Genomic DNA, 16,583 nt, shown 5'->3' on the forward strand with positions numbered 1-16,583 from the left:
GAGTTAATCTAATTGAAGCACAAAGCATATTTGTAAAGTGAACACAACACAGCTTACTTCCACTTGAAATAAAAACTTCAAATAGAAATTCGTTCTCAAGCAGGCGGCAACTCTTTCCCTAAAGACGTTAAAACTTTTAGTGTCCGTGTCGATCTTAACCCACTTGCCCAGTTTCCTATAAGAGAAGTGACTTGCCTTCAATTGCAATCTAATTAAAATTTCGATTTTGCCTTCGGCTGAAGGAGGACACTCAGTGAAAAACCCTTCAGGATATTTTCATTTTTATTTTCACCCATTGTCGTTGTTGTTGTTGTTGTTGCTTTGTCGCTTCTTGTATCGACACCCTTCGGAACTAAGGGAATTGCTTTATTTCCTCATTCTGCACCCCATTTTCAAGCTGTATTTAGCACTTACCGAACAACTGAACCAAAACACGCCCACGCTCCGCCTCCCACTTAACCTCATTTTATAAATTGACCAAGACAGCATATGGTGTAAATCCCGCCAAATGGGCAGACATCTAATCCGCTACGGCAAATGTGAAATGTTGTAAAACTATTTGAAGATATGTGAAAAATGCCAATGCCAATGTCTGGCCCCTGATCTAACAGCACAACAACAGCAACAGCAGCAACGACAAGCAAAGCTGCTAAGGCCAACATCAAAATAATGTGCCAGCAAATCAAATTACAAGACACGCGGCCCCATTGCCGCACAGCTTTATCTTCACGAGGGTGAAGTGTGTGGGATGCCGTCTGAAATGGTGATAGGAAGGGGGGGCTGAGGGCAGTGCAAATACAAAACACAACAATTACATTAAGACACGATAAAAAGTTGTGCAACAATCTTGCGAGCCACAGAAACCACAGCAAACCAACTAAAGGACCAAGGACCACAGTCATTGCACAGTTTTTCAACTTTTTGTGGCTTTGTAATTGGAATACAAGAACAAGGCGCGTGCACACGAGCAACAGGAAGATAGATAAAGCTGCAAAAGAGAACGAGAGTGTGAGAAAAAGAGGTGGGGAGGGGTGAGGAAACAAAGAGAGAGAACGAAACGAAAGAGAAAGAATACTTCTAACAACAGGCGTTCAAGCGTTCGTCTTAAGCAATTCAGAAGGATTTATTTTCGGCCACAAAAGCGAAATGCCGAGCAAAGCGGGCTAACAACAATTAAAGTAATGCTGACCAACAATCTAGGCCCGATTGGGTGGGATTACCACCGACAGTCGGACCGTCCGACCATTCAACCGACCGTCGTCCATCCGAACCAGAGAAGTGCCATAGACGCACAAAATCTTAATTAAGGAAGTTCCAAGTGGGCAAGTGTCAGACTATGCGGCACTTGGAGGGTTGAGGCTGCCTTTTTATACTCATTTTGCCAGCACAGCACAAAACTGGACTACAATGGCTCTACAATAGACCCAGGCAACAAGCCAACGCACACAACCCACGTGTCCAGTGCTCGGGCATTGTCAAATTTAATGAAGGTTTTCATGCTTATGACATGCGCAGCTGGCCAAGATTTAGTAACTTTTTTAAGATGACTCCCACCAGCACCAGCAGCAGTAGCAGCAGCAGCAAAGGCCTTCCTAAAATTCCGACAACAAACTCCCAATGAGTTAATTCGATATTTGACACTTTTGGGTCACATTCCCCGTACGGAATTTTAGTGCCTCTTTCTCTCTCACACTCTCGGTACTGTGTAGAACAGTTAATAAAGTTTTGTTGAGTCCGGCGTAATTATTTGCCTGCTAAATGGCTTTTAGACGACATTTCTGGGCCATAAATGGGGGCGATTCACCAAGTTATGTGAAAATAAGTTGCTTTTTCCTGGCCGCTGGCCATTGGCCATTTATATAGTCGACATTTGGCATTTGGCAGTTGGTTGTTCGCAGCTCTCAGTTGGCAGCTAACTGTGGCTAGATCGTAAATAAAGGCACATAATTGGACATTGCCAAAATGTAAAACAATATCCATTGAAGCCAACAATAATTAAACTTAATTGTGTTGTACATTTTAAATTCCGAATGTAAAAAAAGAGATCACGAATATTATATAATGACTACATGGCGAATAGTTTATACAAATTGCAATTTAAAATATTCTGTGTTGAATAAATATTAAGATAGAAAACAATAAATAAAACGCAAAAGCAAATATTTGCATTTCATTTTGCGCATTTTACCAACTTGTAAATGCCACAAAAGCAACAACACCAACAGCAACAACAACAAAACTAACAACAACCGTAACATCAGCAGCAACTAATTGCCAAATATTGAAAAAAAGACAAAGAATAAAATAAAATTGAAAAAAAATACTAATAAAAATACATAAAACCAAAAATGAACAAATTGTAGCATAATGCAGAGAATATAAATATTTAAAACAAAACAAAAACTACTTATATTTACAGTTTGAATATTTACTTATTCAGTTTAGGCAAACAACTCCCAAAATTGACATAGACATACGAATAGATCCAACAAAAAAAAAGCATTTGCCAAAGTAATAATACTAATTTCTGTGTGTATTTTGTAAATAAGTAGATTATTTAATCTAATTATAGAGATTTGTGTAGTAGCTCCTCGAAATTGAATCGTTTGCTAGACATTTGCTAATACTAGTGCAGCCAACATCTTGGCACAAGGCGTTAAATATAAATATAAAGTAAATAAAGAAAATTGAAGACGATATTAAAAGTAAATAATAAATATTATATGTATTATGTATATAGCTTATAAGTAATAATAGAAAGACGAGAGAAATCGCAGAGAAGCCAAATTTTATGAGAACTTCTCAAATCGAACATTTTAATGGCATCCACAAAAAATGCGAAATAAAAACTGGAAATTATTTAATTACAAAAAACACAAAACTGCGTAATTATTTCAATGAAACCCATAAAAAAACAACACAAGGATTGTTATTTTTTAATTAGTTGAATGCAAAATAACAATAAATAAACTGCTGAGCCGGATATAATACAATACTTAAAATTTATCGCACGCATATCAAATGTGTTTACCAATTTTTTTAAATCCCCATTCAATCAGCCACATCAATGGAAAAACATTTCGAATACACAAATTGTATAACCAGTGTATGGTAAGGTTAAATGCGTATCTACCAGTTAAATATCGGTGCAATGACCAGCTGAAAACATTCACTTCACTTTCCTGGAATTGGGTCACTAAGTTCTTTTGCAATCACTACTTTAAGAACCAATCGGCAATTCGCATTAATAATGAAGATCTGACCAGCTGCACATGACAATAAAAATAAACGTTAAATTAGTGACGCATGCGACAGTTAAAAGGAAACCGACATTATACCAATAAGAGACCAAACTCACTTCTACATACACACACACTCTCTTGGTTATGTCAAATAGCCCGACTAAACAAAACAGCGAACAATTTTATTTCAAATCCAATTATTTCACATCGAACTGCAATCAGATGATTGTGTCCAGCAACAGGAAGAGCACATATGCTGTGTATGTGTGTGTGAGAGAGTATTTGTGTGCGTGTGTGTAAATTGCTGCTCTCAACAAACGACGCTCTGAAAATTGCCGACAAAATGAAAGTCAATTGGCTTTTCTTTTTTTCTGCTTTCGCCCTTTCTCGTAGCCTTATTGTTTTTTCCTCATGGAAGGAACAAAAGTCGCCGCCACATTGATGGGCCATACACACACACATATAGGAAGAAATTTGTATGGATCCATACATATGTGTGCGACCTTGTGTATGTGTGGCAGAGATGAAATATTCAATATTGCAACAAGATGAACGCGGCATTCAATAACATTAAAATTCCCACCCGTTTACGGGCCGGTGGAGGCCAACAAATGTCAACCGAAATGTGCGCAACTGCTGCCAATAAAAAGGTTAATGACAAAAAAAATATATAATAATACAAATAAACATAACGAAATTTGTTGCCTTTGAGAGCAGATGACAGCCACGTGTTGACAGTTCAATAAGAAGCTAACGAAATAAAGTTTTATTAGAGTTGGCCAAATAAGATAATATTAACATTTCTTAGTAGTTTCAAAATTGATGATTTAATATGCCAAAATATATAACTTAATAAGATGGGAAGAATTGTTTTAACTCGTTTCGAATTTAAGTTGCCTGGGGTAATGCCTGAGCAACAATTGAAATGTTAATTTTTTATTCAATTAACTGCCAGAACGTATCAAAGAGAAATTAAAAATTAACACATGAGCACACACACACGCACACACACACAGATGGATGTCTGAGTGATGTGCAAAAACTTTGTCTAATTGATTTTGAAGCAGCAGCGGTGCAGTGCAGACAAATGGCGTTCCATTAGCGTCAGACAAGTTGAGGCAGAACAAAAAATGGAAAGAGCGCAAGTCAAACTTACGTAATTTTTGTTGTTGTGTATTTCTGTTTATTTTTTTTTTTTCGTATAAATATGCAAACAATTTTTGTGGCTGTTTGGGCCTGGGCTGATTCCGATGTGCAAAGAGTGCTCCACACACATATACACACACACACTCAACTTTAAATTGCATTCATATTTAATGCAGCACCAGCAGCGACGCCAAAAGCGCGGCAGCATTACGTATACGCAATGTAGTGCTCCATTGGGACACATTGCTTAATTTCTCTGCAACTCAAATGTATGGGGACAAAGCGGGCGGTTGCAGGAGCAACCATGTGTGACACTCTCACACAGACACATATAAATATTCGCTGGTGTATGTGTGTATACATAAAAGCAAATGTCAAATGTGAAGAGCAGCAAACAGCAAAAGGAAGAAAAAAATCGCATAATGTATACGGCATTTTTGCTACATTTGCGTGCAGAGGGAGTAGCAACAAAAAAAAAAAAAAACGAGCATTTGGGTGGCCAAAGGGCGACTTGGGGGGTGGTAACGATTTCATTTCATGGTTTTGCACTCGTTATGACTTTTGCCCCCTCGCCTTATGCTCTGCTTGCTTTTTATTGTCGCTCAGTTGCGATTGCGATGGTGCGTCCCCAAAGTGTGCATCGTTTTATGTTTACTAGAGGTAGAAATCGACTCCTCCCCGTCCACCCTTCACCATTCCCTACGCCCCTCTATGCAGCCGTACTACTTTTTGACAAATTTCATTTAAACATCGTCCACCCACGAAACACGACATCGGGTTCCCAAGCGCTGCAAGTTTTGTTTTTCAATTTAAACTTTAAATTTCACATGCTTTTTTATAACATTATATTCGGAATGTCGCAGCCGCCAGCTGTGACCGGGCCACCTCTCAAGAGAAAGGTGTTTTTCAAAATCGTGCAGGTGAGCCTTGAGAATTCATTTTCAATTTCTTGCCGACACACACAAAGTTAAAGTCAAAATTGTTTTGCGCAAATTGCTACATAGACCAAATAGACAAAGATAATTAATTAAATAACTTGCTGAGCAATCGACACAATAATATGACACAAGCGAGCTGTGATCTGCTCTGATTAAAATATCACAAGTTGAGCTAATGACAAAACAAGAGCTAACCCAATCATCATAAATAAATTGAAGCTATTAAACAAGATGTGAGCGAGAGAAAGAGAAGGGGGAGCAATAAAACTGCAGAAGGGATAAGCCAAACGAAAGGCAAATCAGTGACAAGCCAGCAACATCGCCAGCGCCATTGCCTGTGTCAGTTCGTGTCACCTAATTGAGTAAGTATCCTTAGCCGGACCCAGCAAATGGGGTCCTTGTCTGCTTCACACACACACACACACACACACGCAGCACACATATGAGGGTAAGTGGCTTTAGCGCATCCTAACTCAGGCAGCTGGAGCAGCAGCAGCAGCAGCAACAGCAGTGGCAACAGTAGAAGTTGTGGCCATGTCAAGTTGCAAATGTACTGTGTGTGTCGTGTGACTCTGTTCTGTGGATATTTTATTTCATTTTATTGTATTTTATTCGTTTTTTCAACAACACGCGCACTTCTTTCTGTTGTTCTTGGTGAGCTTTGCTGTGTGTGTGTGTGCTTTTGTTTTTATTTGTGTTCATAACATAAACTTTGTATTTTTATGCGAGCAGGCAAAAGCAACAAGAGGAAAAGGACGTGGGAAATGCTGGCTGGCTGGCTGGCTGGCTGGCTCTCTGACTGGCAGGACAACCAGGAGACCAAGTTGTTTGTGCTGGGAAATCAGTTAAGAACTTGGCGCACAGACTTGGCTTCAAACATACAAATATATATACAAATACGTTTGTATGTATGTATATATGCGCATACATATCTTCAACGCTGTCCCCGTTAACACTCTGCACTTTTTGTTGTTTTACCACTTGAGTGGATTTTTGTGTTATTTCTGTTCGCTTCTCTCTCATTGCTGATTTGACTTGGGCGCAGACGGTGCGACATGCGGCATGAGGCATGAGGCATGCGGCCGGAGCATCATCATTTATTATGCGCGCCACAAATCGAAATCAGCAAAGCGACTTGATTAAGATTTAACTAAGCGTGCTCATTCACACACACACACACACACACACACACACACACACACACACACACACACACACACACACACACACACACACACACACACACACACACACACGGTGCGTCGTGTCTCTTTGCCTCACACTCACACACGTATGTGTGCATATTTAATATTAAATTAAATTGAAATTGAAATTCAAAGTGAAATTGAAACAATACACAGAATACAATAGGCACGCGCCATAAATTATTTTATATGTCAGCTCAATTTTTGTTGCTTGTCTTGCGACCAACAGCACAATGCAAAAACAAAAACAATCAAATAAAAACGAGAATGAACAACACAACACAACGAATAAAAAAAAAAAAAAAAAACGTTAATTAAACGAAAACCACAGGCCACATGCAACATGCAGTTTGTGGTTCCTGGTAATTAATAAAATCCGCAGCAACGAAATTCAACGAGGACACAGAGTGATCCAAAAGCCACTTTGGGGACCGTTTCATGTTAGGGAATTAGCATTAACATTTAATATTCGCATTAATACCCTCTGTCAAATATGTAGCTATAAAAAGGTAAGTCCCATTTAAATTTTCAGATTCATTCTGTTTAACTATTGTCACATATGCGCAAAGGATGAACATTTTCAACCATTTAAATTCTTTTGCAAATTTTACTGCCGCATAACTTTTTTATTTCAACTTAGGCAATGAAAAATGAATAAAGTTAAGCTGCTTTAATAAATAGTGGAGGGAATACTCCAGGGGTAGGGTAGGGTATATAATAGTCGCGTTAGGCTGTTTCTTCCTTTTTATTTTTTTTCTTTTTCTGCTCTGGCTTTGTTTTTTTGTGTGACGTATACGTATATTGCACATTGTTATAGCCAGACCACTGTCAACTGGCCATCAATCTATTGACTGTGTGGGGAGAAGGCGTTAAGCTGGCCAGCAAATCCCATGGTTACTGTTAGAATGAGGCGCGGTTTTTGTCTGGGGGCTTAACGAGCTCGACGCTTAAAATGATGACACAGACACAAAAGGGTTGAAACGCTTTGAGCAAATCGGGTTCTCTTTTATCTGGACGCCAGGACGAACGCCAGGACGTTGCGTCAGTCGCTTCAAGGCATAGACAGAAGCAGTCTAAACAATCGAAGGGATATTCACTTTTTTTAGATGGGACTTTACCCAACTATAACTACAACTGTTTGAATTACAGTTTAAAGCAGAATAGATATTCGAAAACTACATTCGATTTAATTCAATAGTTTAAAAATAGGTGCAACTTTAGTTCAGCAAACAAAATCATAAATTACGCTCAAAAAACTAAGATTTTCCATAAGTTGCTGGAAACTTGTAAACTTTTGCCTTTGTCAAGGTCTTTTGAACTCTCAATCCCTCCATGTCTTATCTCCATATATCTATCTTATATGTACCGTATATATTCTCATCTACACACACACATTTCATAAGCGTCGTGTGCTCGTAATTCATAAAAAGACTGTCAAGCGTAGATATGTTTTAAAAGGCTTGTCAGAAACTTTTGCTAAAATCGTTGCAGGTGAGCAGCTGCAGAAAATATGCACAGAAGAACGGCGGCAACTGCATTGACAGCGTTATATAGAATACAAACACAAATATATGTACACACTTATAGTATAGATGTCTGTGTACAGGATATAAGCTGCATATCGTGAGAGTGTCGTGTGAAGCTGCAAGAGCTGCATAAAAATAAAATCGCTTGAAAATTGAAAAGTCATGTCAGCAGCGTTAGCACAGGAAGTAAACGGAAAATATATGTATACACACATACATATATACGGACTATACTTCGAAGGGCCGGAGAAGGAAATGGACAGTAAATTGTAAATGCCGCTAGACTTTTCATTCAATCGAACGAAGCGACAATGCAAACAACAAATTTTACATGCCAATGCACTTGGCAGAGCAACGAAACAAACAAAAAAAAAAAACAAAAAAAAAACAATTACGAGTTTAATATATATTCATTTGGCAGAGCAAAGTCAATTCGCTGTTGCCGCTTTTGACTACTGAATTACAAAGCAGAGCAACGGGGCGGGGCGGGGCGGAGAGCAGTTGGCCAGTCGTCCTGTAGTCCTGTGCTGCCATTTTTTACTTTTAATGAAGCGCAAGAATTTCTGCTGGATAATTTGTTAAGCGCAGGACAGCCAAAAGGCAAAAAGCCAAAGGAGCCAGCAAAACACAGAGAAAAAAAGAAGCGAACTTAGACAGCATCAGACGCAGTGCAACAAGGACTCACACACACAAAAGTAAGTTTATAGCGATGAAAGTTACGCTATAATTTGGCTTATTTCGGCCAGCAAAATTTATAGAGTCGAGATGCAAAATAGAGCGCTAGAATTAGCTCAAAAGCACAGCTGGATATCAAAAGCAAAAGAGGCAAAAGGGAAAGAGAAAGAGACACTGCAAGATAAATGACACGCAAATGCCAAGTGGCAGATTTTCATTTTTAATTAAAAGAACAGTCAGACCACGTCGCTTGCTTGCGCGCTTGCTTGATACTAGATGCGGCCAGGGTGACCTTTGATAATGCGCGTGCAATAAACCATAATTAAGAACGAGAAGAACACCGAATACACACTCACCTGTTGTAATGTTGTGCACGAAAATCTCACGCAAAAGCAGCAATTCATCTTCAGGTGCAGCGGTAATTGAACCAAATACATCGTCCTCTGGCCAGACTTCTCTGCAAAGATTATAAAATGTGATTAACTAGTGAAAACTTTGCTTTTACTCTTCAAATTAAAAATGATAACCAACATGATAATAAATCAATTTAAATACCTAGAGAATAATATTTTTCGCATAATTGTATTATGGCTTCCACAATCATTTATGCTTTTGTCTTCGTCTCACTCAGGTGAAATTTAATGCAGAATTAAAATCAAATTTGTTCTTTTTGTGACATGACAGAGAGCGAGAGAAAACTTATTTAGATTGATTGAGCGAACGGTTGCTAAAGCATTTCATATTCGCACAATTTTGCAAAGTGGTTGAGAGAAGAAGTCAACTTTTAGCAATGGCCTACAATGGTACCTGCATCACAACAACCGCCACGTCATGAGCAACAATAACAACACAAAGAACAACAACAACAACAACAGGAACAACAACAATGGAAATAGCACTGTTAAAGCAACAATAACAAGATTCCATGTCATGCTGCAAAATCCGGACGCAGCACATGCAACAAGCGAAGCTTTTAGCTTTCACAAAATGAAATTGATGCGTTTAAAATTGCGTTAAAATTTCTCGTGTTGCTCAACACAGCAACAACAACAACATACACACACATACACTCACATTTATGCTTGCTCCCAGAAGTCTCACCCCCAACCAACGGCAATAGAGAAGCCGTGTTGCATTTCTGGTTTCATTTTTGGTGCAGCACACAAATAATCCTTGCGTGCTGTTCATGTTGCAAATTGTGTGTGTGTGTGAGTGTATGTGTGTGTGTGCGTTAGTTTTTGTGTGATGCGTGCGCCAGTTGCAGGCTTTTGCGCCACTGCCGTTGCTGTTGCTGCTGTTAATTTAATATTTGAAAGCAGCTTAATATGCAACTCACACGCACACACAGATAACATAGAAAGCGTGTGTCTGAGCGAGAACTCATAAAAGAGAAAGAGACGGAGAAGAGATATAGATGTACAGAGTAAAAGAGAGAAGTAAATATCAACTGGCGAAAACGCTTCGCACCGAATGCTGCGACTCTCTCTCTCTCTCTTGCTGGCTGGCCATATCAGTGGCTGCCACACAGCGAGTTGCAGTTGCAGCTTTGGGCCATTTCGTTTAGTTGCCGTTGTGTGTGTTGTGGTGCGATAGTGCAACTTATGTTTTTCGCTGTCAAGCGCCAATAAATTGACAGACATGCCACGTTCCCTGCCACACACACACACACACACAACAGGCACCTCGCACACGAATGAGGGCAACAGTTGAAAACAGTTTTAGATTTTTGCATGGCAAATTGTGAATCCTGTTTCGCGCAGAAGGAGCACAAGTTATGTCATCCTGCGGCCCGTTTGGGTGCCTCTCATTAGTCCGTTGCCAAGGCTAATGCCAGTCGCAGTACCTCGTAATTACAATTGCATATGCCACCGATGCTGGCTGGCTGGCTGGTTGATCTGTGCCCTGCAACATGTTCATTCAAAACTTATACAACATATTTAATGCGAAACTCTGGCGCTTTTTCCTATTTACCAGTTGACCCCACGATGCAATTAGTGGTTTCTGTGTGTGCTCGCTGAGCCTCAACCAAATATTGGTTAATTATATACCAGCAACAATCTAATATACACTGCTGACAAAGCGCATTTGACAACTGAAATATGTGTTTTACAGAACTAACCCAATTATCGTTTGGCAACACAATAAATACTGATAATTTCCACCTAAAGTATTCATCAATAACCAATTGTTTTCATTTCTTGCGATTGGCAACGGATAAATTGGTTAAACATGATCTACAAGTCAGCTTAACAGCTTTAAATGCAAAGTAGTCAGTGGCAACAGTGCAACATCTCTAAATAAGCACAGCGACAGAGACACAGAGAAAGCAGACGCTGGCTAAAATAAGCTTAGTTAAGAGTCTGCTGGGCAACTGTAATGCGAAGAGATTGCAAATGGAGGCTGAAGGGAGACTAAAAGTTGCAGCTAAAATGAAGTTTGAATAAACATTTTTCGCATTTACTTCACTTAAAACTTTTTCAAGCTGACATTTTTGTGCGCTCTGCTCGAGCTCGGCGCTCGACGATGCCATTAAGCCGGTGGCGGGAAAGCAAAAACCAAAACGTTTTCAGTTTTCCATCTCTCTCCACGACGGTTGTCCCTTTATTTTTTTATGTGTATTTTTTGTGCTCTTCACGTTGTTAATAAAATGAAAAAACATAATAGTGTGACTTGGCAAGTATTTAAAAATGCTGGAATGCACACACACAAACACACACATATTTATTTAACATTTGGAGTCTGGTTGGAAGGCACTTACATGCCAGGCCAGACACATATGTATGCAAAGTATACTCGTATGTACATGTTTATTTGTGTGTAAGTATAACTTTAGTTTATTTTCAATATTTTTGTTTACCCCAAAAATGCTCAGTGGCAACAAAAAATAACATACAAAATACATACAGCATATACATACATAACTCTCCAGACGCAGAGTGCAAGGCAACAGGGCGCAAAAAGTTGCAGACAAAAGGCAGATGAAGTGCGAGTGGGCGAAGGATGTATGCTGGGATGGGATAGAGGAAGGGCAAAGGATGAAGAAAGAGCCTTGCAGTAGGGTCTATGCACATCGTATTTTAATTTATTAGCACAAAAAGCGTCTAGACCTTTTTAAGCTGTTACTGCAGCAACAGGAACAACTGCTACTCCTGCCATCTACATATATTTTAATGCAACAAATTTCGTTGGCAACAATTAAAATGCACATAAATTTAAATGAAGATACACAATGGACAAAAAATTACGTATACGCCATGTACTCAGAAGAAGACAACCCCAACTGCTTTGCAATCAATACAATCTTGAAATATATTATATATTTTCTTACAATTGTCAATTGTCAATGATTGTTAAGGCACATCTGCGACATTATTCAGTGAATGTAACAATCTAATTGATTGTCAATAAGCCAAGAGCAGCGTTCCCTGAAGCAGCGCATCTTCACTGTAGTGGCGTTATCAGCTCAGGTAGAAAATTTTAATGATGTTTATAAATAAATGGCTTGGAAATATTTAAGCCCCATTGCTATCTGAATGATGCGACAGCCTTTGACAGCGTTCAACATCTGTTTGGCGAACACCTTGCCTGTTCTCCTGCCTTCTCGCCTGGCTTGTTTAAATGTTGACGCGCAAGAAGGTAAATTATTTTCACGCAATTTTCCAGCACAAACAATAAACATGGGGGCTTTACATAATTGAGCTGGCAATTGAATTGAAACGCAGACGCCTTGAACTGAATCGTGCGCCCCACTAAAGCCAGTGACAGAGTTGATTGCGTTGCAGAGCCTGGGCACATAATGAGCAGCAACAGCAGGAGCTGGCGCAGAAGTTCCAGTGGCCGCGTAAAGGACGACACAGAATTCCGTGCCCAGCCATTATCTGTAGTTACCACAGCACCTGCCAACGCGACGACCACCGGCGACGGGGATGCGGGCGTGCGCTGCCTTAACAATAAATAAAAACTATTTAATTTAAGGACCACACAGAGCCAGAGCTGCTCTCCAGCCAAGGACAGTCTGTGTGCCAGAAAATCGCTGAGCAAAATATGAAATATAAACAGTAAACGTGAAAAGAGATAAAAAAAAAGGAGAAAAGAACAAAAGAGAGAAAAATGGTAAAGTGCAGCATAATAGTGGAGTGTTTTCGCCTTGCAGATACCCTCGAGTCTTATTCATCACTTTAATACCATTGTGAACTAAAGGATTTCGACATATGCATCCCTTATGTATCCCTATATCCCTCTCATGCATTACAGCACACACAGGGTATTGAAGCAACACACAACAAAGCCAACAAGGGCAACGCAACGTCTGCATCGTTCTCTCGTACTCCACTTTTTACCTGGGTTAATTTATTATGCGAATTGCTTTTATACATTTTCTGCGCTGCCAACAATGGGGCGAAGAAAGACCTGACCCGCAGCCAGCAACAGTCAATGTCAAGTTATTAAAAGAAGGATTTTCAAAAGGATTACTGCAGCAAGTTGTTGCTCAATTTGAAAAATTTTCCTCAAAGCCAGGACCAATACACAATTGCAAGGCTAACTTACCTGGCAGATCGCAGCAAGGCAATTCCATGCTCCAACTTTCCGGTACGTAGGAATTTATTTATACGCATCATACAATCCTCGCTGAAAGCACAAAAATTTTAAGAAATTCACAATAGGCACATTGAATATTATTTATAGAAATAGACGACTCACCGTTGATCATCAATGGACTTCTCCGAAGCAGCATCAAATGGCAAAGGTTGTTCATGTTCCGGCAATTCCAATTCTGTTGCCAAGAGCATGCTTACCTCTGAAGCCATTTCGGCCCATTTGCTTGACAGCTCTTCCTGGAATTTGTAATAAGCAGATTTTTAAATTAAAGAGATGTTTACATTGCCTTTTCAAAGACATTCGCACATGAAAATATGAAAAACGCAACCAAATAAAAAATAAAATCAGCTTGGCTAACATCGTTGGATAAACATGAAACATTTTATTATTGATCAGAAAAAATTATTGAACAATGTAAAAGTCATATGCGTAATGTTTGAAAAAGATTTAAATGCAATCCAAAATGTTCAATTTGATTTTATTCTTTATAAAAATTGCACGAATAATTGTTCATTTAGTGAATGATTTTCCCACTCCCGATGCAGTTGCACTTATATTTGCATGTTCGTCCTTATCGGCCTTGTTAACAATGCATATTTTAATTGCGCGTCTATCGATTGCAAGGACATTGGCATATTTTCATGTTTAATACCACATATTTTAATATGAATGCCGACAGAAAAACATTATTTCCAATACCCTGGGAATCATCAAAGACTGGCATTAGCCAGCTGCAAAATTAATAAATAGTTCTGATTAAATATGAAAATAGCATTTATGATTTTAATTACTAAACTATGAGATTTAGCTGGGAGTTACGATTGTCATGTTAAAGCTTTAGAGAGCTAAACAGGATATATTTTGGACGAATATACCAGACTGAAACGCAATTTCTGCATATTTTGAGCTATTGTATTTGGCATTTTTTCCGCTAATATGTTAACAGATTTTATGAAAAGCCGGCCAGACAAAAACATTTTTTCTGCTTGTTTTTAAATTTGCTGTTTACATTTGCAATATTGTTGGCACTTTAACAAATGCCAAGTACTTGAATTTACAAATGAATTGTTCAAAAATTAACGTACACACACATTGGGAGTTGATGGGCCGAAAAAAAAGGATCGTGATGAAGCTGACAACAATTGCAACAAAGCACAAAGATGGCAGCGGCTGTGCAAATAAATATGTCAAAAATTAGCACAGTTGAAGGCTTGCAGTCAACAAAAAAAGTAAAACAAAATGTGGACATGTCCGTTCGGACCACACGCCCAACATTCAGTGGCCATGGGGCCCAAAATGGCGGCCACAGAACTGCACTATGCAACGGCAGCTGCTGCGGTATGCTGAGGGTTTGAGGTGAACAATTGGCGAAGTGTTGGCGTTTGGCCGGAAATCACGCTTGGCGGTGCAACCAACGCAGCCCAAGTGTTCAGCCAAAAAGAGAAAAACCATTTTTAAAAATGTCAGAATAACAAGAAATAAAATTAAATGTACCAAAATTTAATATTAAAATAAAATCAAAAGATTTTTAGTAATGTCATGATAAATAAAACTGAACCATAAATTACAATTTAATTGCCCTTTAAACATATCTTGCACTCATGATGGATAGAGTCAGGTAAAGTCCCAAAAGTCACAAAACAGTACTTTAGGAAATGAATGTAAATCAGATTGGTAACTGTAATAAATATTGTAGTTGAACTAAACTGCACATAAATAAGTATAGAAACGAGTAAATAAATGAAACCACCGACTTCAATATCGCAGCGAAGAACTTTTTTTTATTTTTAACCATATTTTCAGTCAATTAAATTTCATGATCAAACCTACAAATCTTTTGCTGCTGCTGGGCAATATAGACGACAATTGTTTTTTGACCCAACCGCTGGCGCTTTTGGCTATTTGTTTTAAATTTTATTGCCAATTTAGAGAATATTTTATGGCGCACACAGCGGGTGGCAGCGGACACCAAATAGCGAATGGCGAATGGCGCGACCAGTGGCCAACACCCGCAGCCCAAATGATGTCACTTAATGCAGCAATTTATTTATAAGCATTAAAAATTTTCAATTTAATTTTCTGTTGACTCACCTCAGTTGGCTGTGGCAGCTTCGACTTGGACGCCGGAGGTTGCTTCTTGCGTTTGCCACCGCCAGTTCGACGCTTGTCCTGTACGACAACTGCATCCTGACAGAAGCGTTCCATCATTTTAATGAAAACATTTGCCGTTTCCACAACATCCCGTAGAAAAACTCTGTGTGAGAGGGGGCGAGGAAGAGGAGGAGTTAGTAAATAAAATTATTCCATATGCATGCAGTAATTAAATTCTTTATTGCTGAAATTGAATGAAAACGCTGCAAAATATGACCACACATGATGAAAATTCAATTAAATATTGCAAATGGTTTATTATTATTTTTACAGCCTTTCACACTGCTTCTCGAATAATACGTTTAATTCTATTCCCCAGTTCATTAAATCAAAAATGTGTACATTTATTTATCTATGACTCTCGCAGACGACACTTTGTGGTTGCCAATAATTAAATACAATACGTTATTAGTAGCTCTCTTGTTCTATTTTAAGCAGTCAAGCGTTGTTAAATTTAAAGTGATATATCAAATACGTGACTCTTTATTGCAACCTTTTCTATTAATAACTAGTTGACAGCATTGTTTTTAAACTCTCGATATATTTAGAAGTTCCAGGGTTATATTTATAACAAAGTTGCATAGAGTAAAAAGGCTGCTTCCAAATTTATTGAAACTCATCGAGCACATTAAAAAGGCAAAACAAACGAACAAAGTTTGCCAGTGGCACCGCCCCGAAGCTATCGGCCTTTGGCGAACATTTTTGGGATGAGTTAACTAGCCCAACTCAATTCAAAATACGTCGTTGACTGATGATGTGGCCTCTTGTTCTTGCCCCCTTCTTCTGAAAATGTCGATGCCTTTACCGTTGATGCTGATGCTAATGCCGTTGCCGTTGACGTTGTGGATGACGATGACGCCTCCAATTAGCAAATTAGCCTTAAAAGGGAAAATGGCAAAAAAGCATTCCAACAGCAAACTGCCAAAATCAGCTGCCGCGTAGCCAAAAAGCTGGCGCAATTTCCGCATTGTTTTTAACCAAAAACCAAATCAAGAATGAGAAAAAATGGCGGATAAAAAAGGCAACGTCATTGTGTACGTCAATTTGTTAAAATGATTGATTGCTGTTTGAATAATGAAAATCGCGCGCGTCATAGAAAAG

At 38.9% G+C, this 16,583-nt stretch overlaps 1 protein-coding gene across 1 annotated transcript in view; it reads right to left on the reverse strand.

Moving 5' to 3' along the window:
• Nucleotides 1–16,583, reverse strand: part of LOC117573681 (protein timeless homolog) — a 63,454-nt gene that overhangs the window by 30,459 nt on the left and 16,412 nt on the right. The window contains exons 8-11 of the mRNA XM_034257027.2: nucleotides 15,423–15,585; nucleotides 13,434–13,567; nucleotides 13,281–13,361; nucleotides 9,089–9,189 (exon numbers count right to left, since the gene is read on the reverse strand). Coding sequence (XP_034112918.2) covers nucleotides 9,089–9,189; nucleotides 13,281–13,361; nucleotides 13,434–13,567; nucleotides 15,423–15,585 — 479 coding nt within the window. The remainder of the gene's footprint in view (nucleotides 1–9,088; nucleotides 9,190–13,280; nucleotides 13,362–13,433; nucleotides 13,568–15,422; nucleotides 15,586–16,583) is intronic.

The sequence above is a fragment of the Drosophila albomicans genome, chromosome 2R (genome assembly GCF_009650485.2).
Source record: "Drosophila albomicans strain 15112-1751.03 chromosome 2R, ASM965048v2, whole genome shotgun sequence".
NCBI classification, from domain to species: Eukaryota; Metazoa; Arthropoda; class Insecta; order Diptera; family Drosophilidae; genus Drosophila; species Drosophila albomicans.